At 41.4% G+C, this 16446-nt stretch overlaps 1 protein-coding gene across 4 annotated transcripts in view; it reads left to right on the top strand.

Moving 5' to 3' along the window:
* The window catches only part of LOC111955662 (POU domain, class 2, transcription factor 2-like), a 78923-nt gene that overhangs the window by 53132 nt on the left and 9345 nt on the right, over positions 1-16446 (top strand). Inside the window, exons 2-10 of one of the 4 annotated variants that reach the window (XM_070436335.1) lie at positions 5685-5750; positions 6475-6509; positions 7130-7186; positions 13834-13947; positions 14279-14497; positions 14757-14865; positions 15095-15192; positions 15548-15709; positions 15939-16229. In XM_070436335.1, coding sequence (XP_070292436.1) covers positions 5685-5750; positions 6475-6509; positions 7130-7186; positions 13834-13947; positions 14279-14497; positions 14757-14865; positions 15095-15192; positions 15548-15709; positions 15939-16229 — 1151 coding nt within the window. Of the gene's footprint in view, positions 1-5684; positions 5751-6474; positions 6510-7129; positions 7187-13833; positions 13948-14278; positions 14498-14756; positions 14884-15094; positions 15193-15514; positions 15710-15938; positions 16230-16446 lie in introns of all 4 variants that reach the window. The other 3 variants (XM_023975907.2, XM_023975908.2, XM_023975906.2) reach the window with 3 other exon arrangements.

Here is a 16446-nt window from a genome sequence, read left to right as displayed (position 1 = left end):
AGCGGTTGGAACCAAAAAATCTCCATTTGGGACTCCAGGCCAAAGGACAGATTTCCCACTGGTGTCTTAATGTCCATTGCGCGTGTTTCTTGGCCCAAGCAAGTCTCTTATTCTTATTGGTGTCCTTTAGTAGTGGTTTCTTGCAGAATTTCGACCATGAAGGCCTGATTCACACAGTCTCCTCTGAACAGTTGAATGTGAGATGTGTCTGTTACCTGAACTCTGTGAAGCATTTATTTGGGCTGCAATTTCTGAGGCTGGTAACTTTAATGAACTTATCCTCTGCAGCAGAGTTAACTCTGGGTCTCCCATTCCTGTGGCGGTCCTCATGAGAGACAGTTTCATCATAGTGCTTCATGGTTTTGCGACTGCACTTAACAAACTTTCAGAAGTTCTATGAACTTTTCGATACTGACTGACCTTTCATTTCTTAAAAGTAATGATGCGACTGTCGTTTCTCCTTGCTTATTTAGCGGTCTCGTCATTAATATGGACTTGGTATTTAACAAATAGGCTTATCTTTGTATACCCCCTAAACTTGTCACAACACAACTGATTGTCTCAAACATTAAAAAAGAAATTTCCACAAATTAACTACTTTTAAGAAGGCCACACCTGCATTCCATGTGACTTACCTCGTGAAAGCTGGTTGAGAGAAATGCCGAAGATGTGAAAAAGCTTCATCAAGGCAAAGCGGTGGCTATTTTAAAGAATCTCAAATATAAAAGTATATTTTAGATTTGTTTAACCACTATTTGTTACACATTGATCCATATGTGTTATTCATAGTTTTTGATGTCTTCAATATTATTCTACAATGTAAATAATAAAAAATAAAGAAAAACCCTGAATGAGTAGTGTTCTAAAACTTTTACCGTAGTGTATATAGTTTGCATCATTTTGCTTATTTTATTTAACCTTTATTACACCAGGCAAGTCAGTTAAAGAAAATTCTATTTACAATGACGGCCTACCCGGGCCAAACCCTCCCGGTATGCTGCCAATTGTGCCGCCCCTGTGGGACTCAATCACGGCCGGTTGTGATAACAGCCTGTAGATCGAACCAGGGTCTGTAGTACACCTCTAGCACTGAGATGCAGTGCCTTAGACTGCTGCGCCACTCAGTAGCCAGAAACATGTGTCAGAAGTTAGGATATGAAATCCACGCCTTCATTCGGAGACCAGAACTGCTGGAAACTGCTGAACACTGTATCAATTTGACATCAATTTGTGTTGGAAGTAAAACCAAATCATGTATACAGTGCATTTGGAAAGCATTCAGACCCCTTGACTTTTTCCATATTTTGATACGTTACAGCCTTATTCTAAAATTGATTAATACATGTTTCCCTCATCATTCTACACACAATACCCAATAATGACAAAGCGAAAACAGATCTCTCTCTTGTCCCCACACACACTCCACTCCTCCCACTCTTATTTTTACCAATATCCACCTCTCTTTCTAGTGTTCTTTCCTTCGCTCATGCACTACATATGTTTACAGGATGTGGCGGGAGGAGGATGGGGGTGTAGAGGGGGACGGTGAAAGAGTCGTAGTGGGAGGAGGAAGGATTAAGAGTGAGGTGATAAGGTAGTGTTCATCATCACCATCTCTTTAAACTCACATATTAGCAAAGTAGAACAGAGCTCAACCCTGAACCATAAGAGGCCTAATATTAACATTTATGATTTATGATTTCTCWAATTGTACCATTCAGGCTCAGCTATAGCTATTTTCATATCTACTACATCTTAGGCCTTGTGTGAAAGCGCGAATGTGGAAAGAAAGACAATAAAAAGAGGGGAAAAGGCAGTAAGGTCAGTACTGAAGAATGACTTTCTTGCTGTAAGATGGTGGCTATGGTGAACAATAATGTCTGATTCGCAGGTAAGTACTCCGCTCTTCGTCTTGTACCCATTACTGGTTAATGGTCTCTCATGGGGTGGAGGCTTTGGGGGTTAATTAGCGTTGCCGTCAGTAACAAGCACTGCTAATTAGTGAACATCAAAACGAGCTCTGCCGGTCATAATGAAATGTCAGGRCATCTCTCCCGAGAAGGACCAACGTGTGTGTGTGCGCGCTTGCGCGCGTATAGTATAAGCTCATGCCCAGGCTACCAGGGTAACATTTTACCGCTACTTCTAGTGTATAACCATTGTTAGGCGGTGTGTATTTGGCGGTTTGTATTTGCATGTCTTTGTGTTATTCTATAAGACCCTCTCTCTTTCTGGGGATGGAGGCAATGCAATATGAAGACTAGTGATGGATAGTCAAGATGGTGTGAAGTAGTAGGCCATATTCCATCACAAATATCACAGGACAAGGCAGGATTGACATTTAGGCAGAAAGACACAAGTTAGGACATTGTTTTGCTTGTCCGAAGATTATGATCACTTTCCCGAAAATGTAAAGAGCTGTTAACACGCAGTCACCTATACCGTAGGCTACTATTGCCTGCCTTTTCCCTGTACACATAGGGGAGAATAACAAAGATAAGTAGGCTACTGACTTATTGATTTTGGTTGTTGTCAGTAAAAAAAATTCAGAGCAGGCTCAATTTGCCCACCTGCCATAAATTGCCTAAAATTAGCCTGTCTTTCACGTTAATACAATGGGGGAGGAACCAGAGAGATCCGTTTTAGGGTAGGCTAATTATAATTCTTTTGCAGTTTGATTGTTTTCTCTCAGAGCAGCAGGCATCAACTTTCGCGGCATATACATTATAGCGCCTATTAGTCTATAATTAGAGCCATTCTAATTGTAACAAATTTAAACCAGGTGACTCAACCATGGGTCAGTGTTGAAGGTGGAAAGATTTAGGCATCCAAAAATAGCTAACTGAAATGGTAAGCCTATGGATGCTGGAAAAAAGTGGGTGTAGATGCTCAGAGTTTCGCTCATCATGCATAGAGGCTTATTACTTTCGACAACTATTTGACCTAGTCTTCAAGTAGGCTTTGTTGTCACTATGTTATAACAACAGTGCGTTCACTTTATTATTTTGCAAACTATATATAGCACATTGATTGGTCCAATAAATGGCTCGAAATGAATCATTGCTCTTGAGAAATCTGCAGGTATGCACAATTAGTCACGCGCAAATATGCACACATAGCTTGATAGTAGGAAGGACACTTGCCAAACCAAATCTTCCGATATTTATTTGTATTTTCTCATCCATGTGTCAGTCATAACATCTGCGTCGGGTATCTTGATTATGTCAAATGTGAAATCAAGATTTCCGTCTACAAGTTCTCTAGTCAAGACAGCCTAGGCGATCCGCGAACGTTTACTATTCAATGTTGCTAATTATGTACATCAAAACGAGCTCTGCCGGTCATAATGAAATGTCAGCATCTCTCCGAAGAGACCAACGTGTGTGTGTGCGCGTGCGCGCGCGTATAGTATAAGCTCATGCCAGGCTACCAGGGTAACATTTTACCGCTACTTCTAGTGTATAACCTTCTAGGCGGTTGTGATTTGCATGTCTTTGTGTTTATTCTATAAGACTCCTCTCTCTTCTGGGATGGGAGGCAATGCAATATGAAGACTGTGATGGATAGTCAAGTGTGTAAAGTAGTAGGCTATTCCATAAAAATGAATCACAGGACAGAGGCAGGGATTGACATTAAGGTCAGAAAGCACAAGTTAGACTATGTTTTGCTTGTCCGAAGATTATGATCACTTTCCCGAAAATGTAAATGAGCTGTTAACACGCAGTCAGCTATACAGTAGGCCTATTGCCTGCCTTTCCCTTACACATAGGGGAGGAATAACACAAGATAAGTAGGCTACTGACTTATTGATTTTGGTGTTGTCCATGTAAAAAAATCTTCTATTTTCCCAACTGCCATAAATTGCGTGTCTTTCACGTTAACAATGGAGAGGAACCAGAGAGGTCAGATTTATGCTAGGCTATTGGAAAATTTGGAATTCTTTGCAGTTTGGCTGTTTTCCCTCAGAGGAAGCAGGCTCAACATTTGCTGCATATAATTATAGGCCTATTAGTCTATAATTAGAGCCATTAGAATTGTAACAAAGCTAAACCAGTGACTCACCATGGTGTCAGTGTTGAAGGTGGAAGAATTTAGGCATCCAAGAATAGCTCATAGAAACGGTAGACCTATAGAGACTGAAAGGGTGGGTGGAAGATCCTCAAAGTTTCGTTTATATGCATAGAGACTTATTACTGTCGACAGTCTATTTGATCTCGTCTTCAAGTAGGCTTTGTTGGTCACTAATGTAATAAAACAGTGCGCTCACTTTATCCTTTCGCAAACTATTTAGGCACATTGATTGGCCCAATAAATGGCGCGAAAATAATCATTGCTCTTGAGGAAATCTGCAGGTATGCACAATTAGTCACGCGCAAATATGCAAKCATAGCGTGATAGTAGGAAGGACACCGCCAAAACCAAAGCTTTCGATAGATATTTGTATTTTCTCACGAATGTCGATAACCCAGGTAACTCTTAAATTATATCATTGTTTGAAAATGTGACGTTTTTAGGCTTTCGTAACAGCTAGGCTAAACGTGTATCTATTCAAATGTGAATATTTAGATTAGAGGTAAACACATCGAATGGAAAATGTCGGAGTTGTTTTTCATGACACGCCGTTCATCTCAGGTTCATAAGGCCTAAAATGTATTATTATTTGAAATATAATTATTGCAGYTAATATACTGCAATTAAAACAACTMTAGACTATTACAAAATCGTATAAGACATGCATGTAAATAGCTTAGCCTATTAGCTTGTTAAATGGCATGAGCTCCATCATACATCATTATTTTTGTCATTCATTGTAGGTCAAAATGAACCTTTTRAAAAATTAGTATTCAAGACAGATTATGAAAATAGTTTTGATTAAAAAAAGGCTATATTTGGAGCATAAKACATTTCTGTCAAAAACGTGTGCATAAATAAATTCACTTACATTTGAATTTCTAATCTATTGTAGAAAACTTACCGGTTGTAATCATTTGTCTAGGCCTAACGTTAACGTTATGCAATTAAATTCTCGAGGTTTTTGACACAGATTCCCAAAAATATAGACTTAGCCTATATGAAATGGGTTACAGTTTTCCTCTTATCTCCAATTATGTGAAATATGTATTATTATAATTTGTATTGTGCATGTATTTATACAGTATGTATTTGGAAATCTTGACTACCACTTTCACATTTATGTTTGACGTGAAATTGTTTATTTTTTACGATTCTGTAAAAACATATGACTGTGTTATTCATGCTGCAATTTCCCCTCCAGAAAATCACATTCCTTTACCAACGCTGACTTTATTACAAATAGATTAGTTGGATTTATGGTGGGGAGATTTGAAAAGACATGATCTGTGCCGCCAGGTTTCATAACCATTTCACTTGCGTTCATTAAGCCAGCCTGATGGAAATATAGTGTGTGGCCTCTCTCTCAAGCCTTGTGTGCATAGCATGCGTTACGGCATAACATTGAACATGTTCCTGTGACACTCATAAAGCTGGGAAGCCACTGTGCGAGCCAAGGAGATTGGAGATGGAGGGCAGGGGAAGAAAGGGTGAGGGAGCTTTTCTCCCTGTGAATCTCTCATCCTCATCCCTCCATATACGCTGGGCGGGCTGGGGATGTTTGTCAGTTGGAAACATGTTATATTTAACCTGCTTCCTTCTCTCCCCTGCAGATATCAGGATGTCAAAACCAGCAGAGGATGAGAAGCCTGGGGCAGACTTTCCAGGGGAGAGCACAGGTAACCATTTTGAGACTGCATTATGTGTTGCTTTGATATCAGTTATCATCATGTGCCATCATTAGGCCTATTTCATGTTTGAATGAAAGGATGTTGTGTGTGTGTCTACATCTGTTTATGTTGTGGTATTGATTGGGGAGAGTGGGCTAATCTGGTGTGTTGTTTTTGGATGTATTTACATTTTAATCATTTAGCAGGCGCTGTTATCCAGAGCGACTTACAGCAGCAATTATGGTTAAYTGCCTTGCTCAAGGGCACATTGACAGATGTTTCACCTAGTTAGGGATTCAAACRAGTGACCTTTCAGATACTGGCCCAACGCTCTTAACTGCTAGGCTACCTGCCGCTCTATGACACAACACATCCACAATAAGAGACCTCAAATCTTCTCCTTTGGTCACGTTTCTCACATTTTCCAAACAGAAAGTGAGAATGTTTTAGTCAGCCTGTTTGTATGACTTATGCACGTGACACTAAACCGCCAAATAAGTCACTGCTCAGAGTCATGTTGTCACACACCTATGTGTTTAACTAGATTTAGCTGATAGCTTGGGCTGCGGAATATTAGTAATTGACATTTGAAGTAACCTGTTTAAGGTTTTGCTACAGCCTGAGGTATTTACAGTAGATCATGATGAGGTTATTAGAATTCCACTTTATACTTTTCTCCTCTCTCTTTCTCACCCGTCTTTATGTCTTTCTCACCCTCTTTTTTATCTTACAGACTCCGAGAGGAACAGTCCTGATGCCAATGATCAGGTCTGTCATTTCAATTTAAGTAATTGTAAAATTATGTTTGTTGTTGTTGATTTATTGTTATTTGTGTTTTTTATGTATTGCTGTCGTTTGCTCTAAGGTTGTAATAAGATTATCTGTGCATATAGTAGAACCTCAAAGATCCAAACCTCAAAGTTAAGGACTAACCGGTCAACCCAACGGGCAATATTAAACCGGGACATAAATGCAAAAAAAAACATCTTAGGCTACAGACAAACAGAAATGTTGCTTAGATTTGGTAAAAACATATCAGATATTTACAGTATCTGGCAAAATTATTTTTTCTAAATATACGCAATCATAATTTTGTATAAAGGTTTGATGCTGTTTTTAGGTGAATTTCAAAGTGTTATAGACATTTCAGTGTTCAGAACCACCTCAATTCACAAAATTGTCCTGAGGTCCTACTGCTGTACTTTTTTGGTTGGGTTTAAATTAATGTAAAAATGAAAATGATTAGGAKACACGTGGATTCAATTGATGAGTTTTATTAAGGTTTTCTGTCAATCTGTAATGGCACCTCTGTTTATGGCTTCGCAGTTGAATAGATTTAAATATCTGTGTCTGAATGGATTTTATTGTTACCATTCGTCTCATCACAGGTTCAGCCAATGAAAACGAGTCCCTTCAGTCTTTCTCCTACCTTGAGCAGCATCAAYGTGAGTGAATTAGTGCACTCACATGCGAGAGAGACGGTGTGTGTGTGTGTTTGCACAGCCCACTTTATAAAGACATGCTGCAGAAGAGGGGGGGAATTAGCTTTTCCTTTCTCTTCAGAAAGACAGACTATGGACATTGATGTATAGAKATTGAGGGAGATCGAGGAAAAAAAGAGAGTGATGGGCTGGATAGGACCTTCCTCAGGTCAGAAATCCTCAGCCAACTTGGAATATTCTAAAATTATTTAGACAACAGAGCTSAACATTTTATGCATGGTAATATATTTTGTACTGTATGTTGTGGCCCCCAATAGGGCTAAAATGCTGATAAAATTCATAAATACTGAACAAAACTATAAACGCAACAATAGGATAACCTTCCTGAACAACAACCATCTCTGCAGCACTCCACCAATCAGGCCTTTTTTTTAACCTTTATTTAACTAGGCAAGTCKGTTAAGAACAAATTCTTATTTATAATGACAYCCTACCGGYGAACTGCCTTGTTCAGGGGCAGAACAACACATGTTTACCTTGTCAGCTTGGGGATTCGATCCAGCAACCTTTTGGTTACTGGCCCAATGCTCTAACCACTAGGATACCTGCCGCCCCTCAGTAAAAGGCACATTTCAGCCCACTTGGAGTTTACCAAAAGGCACCTAAAGACTCTCAGACCATGATAAACAAGATTCTCTGGTCTGATGAAACCAAGATTGAACTCTTTGGCCTGAATGCCAAGCGTCATGTCTAGAAGAAACCTGGCACCATCCCTACGGTGAAGCATGGTGGTGACAGCATCATGCTGTGGGGATGTTTTTCAGCGGCAGGGACTGGGAGACTAGTCAGGATTGAGGGAAAGATGAACTGAGCAAAGTACAGAGAGATCCTTGATGAAAACCTGCACCAGAGCGCTCAGGACCTCAGACTGGGGCGAAGGTTCGCCTTCCAACAGGACAATGTCCCTAAGCACACAGCCAAGACAATGCAGGAGTGGCTTCAGGACAAGTCTCTGAATGTCCTTGAGTGGCCCAGCCAGAGCCCGGACTTGAACCCGATCGAACATCTCTGGAGAGACCTGAAATGAGATGTGCAGCAACGCTCCCCATCCAACCAGACAGAGCTTGAGAGGATCTGCAGAGAAGAATTGGAGAAACTCCCCAAATACAGGTGTGCCGAGCTTTTTACTGTCATACCCAAGAAGACTCAAGGCTGTAATCGCTGCCAAAGGTGCTTCAACAAAGTACTGAGTAAAGGGTGTGAATACTAATGTAAATGTGATATTTCTGTTTTTTATTTTTAAGAGATCAGCAAAAAAAAAATATATWTAACTGTTTTTGCGAGAGAAAAAAATCWATTTTAGAATAAGGCTGTAACCTAATAAAATGTGCAAAAAGTCAAGGGGTCTGAATACTTTCCGACGGCACTGTTTATGTGACCGACTGGCTTGATTAGGTCTTATGTAGCAAAATTTGAAATTGTGTTTTTTACATTGGATAAAAGTAGAGACTCAGAGCTAGACAATGGTATATCATACACTACAGTTGAGGAACAATGGGAAAGTAATTATTAGTGATGCACCGATATGACATTTTTGGCCAATACCYATATCCAATATTTTCCTTGCGAAAAATAACCGATACCGATAACCYATATAAAAAATGTGCAGCCTTTTAAGAATTCTAGTACAGTTAAATAGTTAACACACCACATGGATGCAGCGGTCTAAGGCACTGGATCTCCGTGCAAGAGGCGTCACTACAGTCCCTGGTTCTAATCCAGGCTGTATCACATCCGGACGTGATTGGGAGTCCCATAGGGCGGCGCACAATTGGCCCAGCATCGTCCGGGTTTAGCTGGTGTAGGCCGTCATTGTAAATAGAATTTGTTCTTAACTGACTTGCCTAGTTAAATAAAGGTTACACACACACACACATCACACTGACCAAAAAGTTATTTTGTTGGCATTACGTATGTCCCCATTACCAGTCAAACATAATCAAAACCTATTTCTTTCACTTACTTGCTGTGCTGTTTCGTTGTTCTGCCATTTGTTCTGCCGTTTCATTCTCAACCAGGATTTCTATGGAATGCCGTTTGGGTCTTTGCGTGTCAAAAAATATGCACGTTAAATAACACTATATAGCTAGGTGTCCTCATCTAAAATAACACAAATTTATAAGACAGTTCTTATTTGATTAATGGTTGTCGGACCCATCTACGTGAAGCTGGCCACAATAAAGATTAGCCACAATAGTGGACTTTGCGGGTAGCCTTCAAAATAAAAGTATGMCATAATTCTACTATTTATATTCATTTGCATCACTGTCAATGACWTACGTCATTGACAGCAAATCRGCAAATTCCACTATTATGCCTAATCCTTATTGTGGCTAGCTTCACAACACATAACCCGGTCCGGCCGAGTGTCACTAGCCAGATGAAGCTAGCTYGCTGCTTATAACTTTAGCTTTGGGCAACAGGGTTAAGTAGCTGGCTAGCTATTTATTTTCATGAACTGAAGTTCATTTCAATAGGTGAACAACAAGTGGCAACKTAGCTAATACTTACTCACAAGGATTSCTAAATCATTGCTAAGAATAATGAAAATGACTGCAGTTTCTACTGGTCATTGTTTTCAGGCTGGTTGTATTGGTGCTAGCTAGGTACAAAGCTAAAGCTAGCTATCCCAGAAGTTGCTGTCGAACAAATTATGCTTTATTACCAACGCAGTATTGTAAAGACATTGTTTTGTACAGCTTTGACAGTGCTACTGTATCTTTTTTGACACGCAAAGACCTAAACGGCGTTCCATAGTATGTATGTCGTGAAGCTAATAGCAGTGACGCTATTACTGTGTAACTCCGGTTGCGCACTTGGTAGTGTGTACTGGTGCTCGACCAGTCGGCGAAAGCCAACATAACCCACGACAGAGAACGGTTGATTGTCAAGGGCAATGGATTCCAATATCTTGGCTTTAACGGATTTCGCCTTTGAGTTGTCTCGCTGAAATGTRCTTACTCTTTCAAATGACTGCTCGACTTGTTGACMGCTCGATCCACACAGCAGACATTGTGTGGGCTAGGTTAGGAATGCTGTTGCACGTGTAGCGCAAAATTTTATGTGGCGTTATTACGTCATGTACCTACGTTATATAGGTATGCGCTGTAACTTTGACACCGGTTTTTAACATTGGCGTTAAACTAAACTAGACATATCGATTCCGATATGTTTGCCGATATATCGTGCATCCCTAGTAATTATGCTTTGGAAGTTGATAAACTTGTAACCCCACCTTTGAGAAAATGGACCTAGAATGTTTTGGTACACTTACTGGCGAGCTCTTCTTTGTCTACACCCATTCAGCATCGTTCACACCCTCTTAAGCCTTAGCTCCACCCATCTCTTTAAGGATTCACATGTGAGGCCATGTGCTGAGTGAGGCCATGTGCTGAGAGAGTATGGTTGGTAGTGTACTAAACAACCAAATATTTCAAGACTAAAGGCTGGTTTATACTACATCTATCGACATGTCTGTAGACAGTTGTCACAGTGACATCATGAACATTCTATTGTCGTCCGACATCAAACTTGTCGTTGACATTTTGAAAAAGTATAAASACAAAACGACAGGCTGCAATAGCCTAACTATTGTATTTTAACCCACTAAACCCATCCGTTTAAAAAATAATTTTGTATCTTTATGTCAATCTAGCAAACCAAAATCACCTTTCAAAATAATGTTTTGGTTCATTTATAGCTTGTTAGCTAGCTAGCTAGCTTTTCTAACGTTAAGTTAGCTGGCTAGCCAGTTCAAATAATGACCATATCATATAGCTGACAACGTCTTAACTAGCTCATTTGTATTAATTATTACAGGAAAATAAACTCACAACAAGATCATTATTTAATAGTTAATGSCGAGCTAATTACAGAAAATAGCTTGGGTTGTGAGTGTGATGAAATAAAAGCAGGACATTCTACGGGATAATTTTATTACTTAGACACTGTCTTGTTGACCTAACGTTATATCCTAATTTGACTTTGGTGCAGGTCATGTTGTTCTTCACATTACCYTCTCTGGTAAACATGCAATATATCAAATAAAATCCAAGTTTATTTGTCACATGCACAGGATACAAAAGGTGTAAAAAAAAGCTGTATACATAGATGAACGCTTCTCTCTTTCTGGCATGGATGCCATGGTTGCCCTTAGTTTGAAGATGTGATCCGGAGACAGATGTTTTATTCAACAGCTTTATGTGTGTTCTCTTTTCGACTCCCCCTGCATATTTGCAATCAAACGCCAGAATTCTCTCCATCTCCTTAGCTATCATACTCTGCTTCCACTGGACATTCCACTGATTTCAAAACTGGGTCCTCCAGAAAGTGGAGAGCATTAGCAACACATTTGCAGTTCTTTGTGATATCTTTCAAAAAAATCTGTGTTAGAAAGGATWACCTACACATACTAAGCAGCTCATGTTATAGACAGAAGCATAATAAAAAATAAATACATGTTTACGTTCAAATGCCTCTCCTGTGAAGTAGTGAAGCGCGACCTATGCCTAGTTTCCTGAAACGAGTCACATATCCACTAAACAAAAATATAAATGCAACATCAGGGCCTAAAATTCACTGCCACTGTGTCATGTAGATGGAAAAAAACTACCAGCCCCTCAGATTTTTTTACCAGCCCAAATATATTTTTGCCATAATTATATTAAAAAAACTGATGACCATGCTTTGTAATGTTTCTAAATCAAGAAATGTATTATTAAGAGGTAATGTGGTATTTTGCTCAATTTAATACATGTTTTGTGACCTGTGTCTTTTACCCCAAATATCAGATTATTAAAAAAATTCAGCTGCCCATTTAAGGAGGGAGGTTACCGTGGTAATGGGGCCACTCGAGTCTGTATGTGTGTGTGTGTGTGTGTGTGTGTGTGAGATTTGGGATGTGACTAGTAGTAGACCGCTTCTCTTCACTTTCAGTTGAAGCAGAAGATTCAAACTAACATTTGAAAAACAACCAAGCTTATGAACAAAAKAATGTAATAAGCCAAGAAACCAGAGGACTTTGCTGACTTGAGTAAATTAGACCAACTATTATGCTTGTGCAAGCTCCTCCAAAATGGATTCTATCAGCTCTTCACTCACAGTGCACAAAGCTGTTGCTGCGCGAGGTGGGATCTAGGATTTGTATTTCTTTGTGCGATTAGRAGCTATGAAACAAAACAGCAGAAATACTTTGTAAACAGCTTCYCACATATGCTAATACTTGACTTTTGACACAAAACATTATTCACAATTTCAAATGTAATGCTTGCACTGTAGAGRCCTGAAAATTGACCACCTGCCAACGTGGCTGGTGAAATAGACATTCTTACCCGCTAATACCTAAATCTACCCGCATTTGGCAGGTGTTAATTTTAGTGCGCATTTTTACTTTGCCAAGATAATCCATCCACCTGACAGGTGTGCATTATCAAGAAGCTGGTGCTGGGGGAAATAAAAGGCCACTCTGAAATGTGCAGTTTTGTCACACAACACAATGCCACAGATGTCTCAAGTGTTGAGGGAGAGTGGAATTGCCATGCTGACTGCAGGAATGGCCACCAGAGCTGTTGCCAGGAAATTTTATGTTCATTTCTCTACCATAAGCCACCTCCAACCTTGTTTCAGAGAACTTGGCAGTACATCCATCCAGCCTCACAASCGCAGACCACGTGTATGGCGACGTGTATGGCGTCGTGTGGGCGAGRGTTTTGCTGATGTCAATGTTGTGAACAGAGTGCCCCATTGTGGCGGTGGGGTTATGGTATGTGCAGGCATAAGCTACGGACAACGAGCAAAATTGCATTTTATCGATGGCAATTTGAATGCACAGAGATACCGTGATGAGATCCTGAGGCCCATTGTCGTGCCATTCATCCACCGCCATCACCTCATGTTTCAGCATGATAATGCACGGCCCCATGTCACAAGGATCTGTACACTATTCCTGGAAGCTGAAAATGTCCCAGTTCTTCCACGGCCACTATTCTTTTTCTTCCAGAGAAGAATGGGAGAAACTCCCCAAATACAGGTGTACCAGGCTTGTAGCGTCATACCCAAGAAGACTCGAGGCTGTAATCGCTGCCAAAGGTGCTTCATCAAAGTACTGAGTAAAGGGTCTGAATACTTATGTAAATGTAAAATGTCCGTTTTTTTTATTTTTAATAAATTTGCAACAATTTCTAAAAAKCAGTTTTTGCTTTGTCATTATGGGGTATTGTGTGTAGATTGATCAATTTTAGAATAAGGCTGTAACGTAACAAAATGTGGAAAAACTCAAGGGGCCTGAATACTTTCCGAATGCACTGTATACGTCAAATTTGAGCTTGAATGTTAGCTGTGTGGTTCATATATAGATGGTACTCCAATATTAATACATGTTTTATCTCAAGAAACCACACAAATCCTTAGTTTTAGGCTAAATATATGTTTTTGCTCCAATCAGGTCATTTCTGGACCGTATCTCTGTCCATTTAAGGGACCCATTTTGGCAACTAAAATGAGGCCTGTGTACCAGATGCCCAAAAACATTTTTATGATTATTCTTTTGAGGTTTAACCTTATTCAATGTTTTGATATTATTCACCCTGCAGAGTAAAGGTGAGGCAGTACCTGAGATGATCTCCACCCATGTGCCGCCTCCTTSCCAGCAGCAGACGCCTCACCCTCACACACAACTCATGTTGGCAGGGAGTCAGCTGGCAGGGGTAAGCACTGGCACAGATGTAGTGTGTAGGCGGTTAGGGTGATGGACATTAAGCATTTTCTGCTTCGCTTGCTTCTGCATCTTACCAAGGTTGGAGTGAATTCCATTTTTTCACTCAATTCTGTCAATTAAGGAAGTAAACGGAAATTCAAATCTTCCTCATTCCTGAATTGACTGAATTAAAATGGAATTGATCCCATCTCTGCCTCTTACTGCCTGCTCAAACGCTGGGTGACACTTCTTTTTCTCTATCTCTTCTGCTTTTCCCCCTCCTCTCTTTGGGCAAACCCTACCCTCTCCTCCACCACCTCTTCTTCCCGCCTCTTCCTCAGCTGGCTGCCCTCTTGCCTGCGCAGCAGCAGCTGTTGCTTCAGCAGGCCCAGGCTCAGCTCCTGGCCGCCGCCGTGCAGCAGTCCAACGCGGCTCACGCTGCTCATGCCGCCCACGCAGCCGCCCAAGCCAATCAGCAGCAGCAGCAACAACAGCTGACCAAACAGGAGCAAGCCCCGCCCCAGCTCACCCTCTCTCAGCCTATCCAGCTCACCGCCCAGGTAGGAGCGGCCAGTCACGGATCAGATATGACCAGCTTTAAGCCAATCTAACTCACTAACCAACACTTGTCTGTCAGAAGTGTTTCTCTATATACTCTTAGGTGATGTTACTTTGAAGGCTGGGGCTGTGCACATTTTGGTTCTTTGCTCATTTCTTTGCATTGTATTGCTCATTTCTTTGCATTGTATTGTGTGTATGGTGCTCTGTTCAGAAATCATACATGACTCGTTGACCCTTTTCTCTCTCTTCCTCCTGTAGGATATCCAGCAGCTGTTGCAGTTGCAGCAGTTAGTCCTGATGCCCGGCCACCACCTGCAGTCTCCTCAGTTCCTCCTGCCTCAGGCCCAGGGACAACAGGGGCAGCAGGGTAAGTGGGACCTACTAAGTAAGTGGGAACCACCATCATCAACACTGTCACTTCCTCTTGGCACAAAACATCATGTAGAGCTTGGCGTTATGATCTAACTGCTTAGTTCTAAAACAAGTTAGAATAAAGTCGTAACAATACAGTTAAAATAAAATAAAGTAGTGTTCATATAATTACAATACTTTAATAGTGTTAATAGTGTTAACGGCCTCTCCGTTGTGTTCCTCAGGTTTGCTCTCGACACCTAATTTAATTCCGCTACCTCAGCATCAGCAAAGCCAGGGGAGTCTTCTAACTACTCCACCCAGGCTGGGACTGCAAGCACAGGTATWGTATTATTGAAAACCACCTCAAATATGTGTGTGTGTGTGTCTGTGTGTGTCCGTGTGTGTGTTGAGACTGGACTTTATAACATACTGTACTACATATTTGTAAGTAGGGTAGGGATCTGCCTCTACAAGCAGAAAACAAAGAGCTCTGTGGAGTCAGTGCTGGTGCATTGATCCAAACGCTGATCTAATCAAACACCAAACCAGTAACCCAGAGTGTGTTTGAATTGATCCACAGTTTAAACATTGCTAATGTCAATGTGCCAGTCCCCTTCGCCATTCCGCAGGAATGATATGGGTTTATGTCTCCTGTACGGTAGRGTCGCCATGGTGACGGCCTCTCATCATTACAGAGGGACAAGAGCGGGGACGGCGGGGTGACCTCCGGAGCCTCGGCAGCCCCCATGACCTCGGTGACCTCTGGCCCTCACGGCGAGGAGCCCAGTGACCTGGAGGAGCTGGAGCAGTTCGCCCGCACCTTCAAACAGAGACGCATCAAACTGGGCTTCACACAGGTACGTTTGTATGCGTGCATGTGTTGTGATAAAGGGCAAGAGAGCCATAAGCAATTTGATCAAGCTAGACCTCATATGGGTCAGAGTGTGTGTGGGGGTGTGTGTGTGTGTGTGTGTGCGTGGGTCAGAGTGTGTGTATGTGTGTTTGCGAGGGGGGGGGGGGGGGGACAGGAGGAGCTAGAGGCCAAAATGAAGATGACCGGTTAACACAAATTCTCTGTTCCCCCAGGGTGACGTAGGCATGGCGATGGGGAAACTGTATGGGAATGACTTCAGCCAGACCACCATCTCTCGCTTCGAGGCCCTAAACCTGAGCTTTAAGAACATGTGCAAGCTCAAGCCTCTGCTTGAGAAGTGGCTAAACGACGCGGAGACCATGGCGATAGACAGCATGCTTCCCAGCCCAAACTCTCTCTCCTCCCCCATGATGGGATTTGAGGGCATGCCGGGGCGCCGCAGGAAGAAACGCACCAGCATTGAGACCAACGTCCGCGTGGCCTTAGAGCGCAACTTCATCTTGGTGAGAAAGAGAGAGGTCCCACACCAGACCACTGGGGAACACACTCAAATGACATTCCACTCCCTACCCTGCACTCACAGTGGAGTACATAAACCAACGACTCTGTCGTGAAAGTTTATTTCACTTTTTGATGAACATTTKATTTAAAACTTAAATAAATATTTACCCTTGCTTGGTATTTTCTAAATACTGCTGAAACTGTTGAATGTAACATTGA

This window comes from Salvelinus sp. IW2-2015, linkage group LG31 (genome assembly GCF_002910315.2).
Source record: "Salvelinus sp. IW2-2015 linkage group LG31, ASM291031v2, whole genome shotgun sequence".
Classification (NCBI taxonomy): domain Eukaryota; kingdom Metazoa; phylum Chordata; class Actinopteri; order Salmoniformes; family Salmonidae; genus Salvelinus; species Salvelinus sp. IW2-2015.
This window is presented reverse-complemented; position numbering and strand designations above follow the sequence as displayed.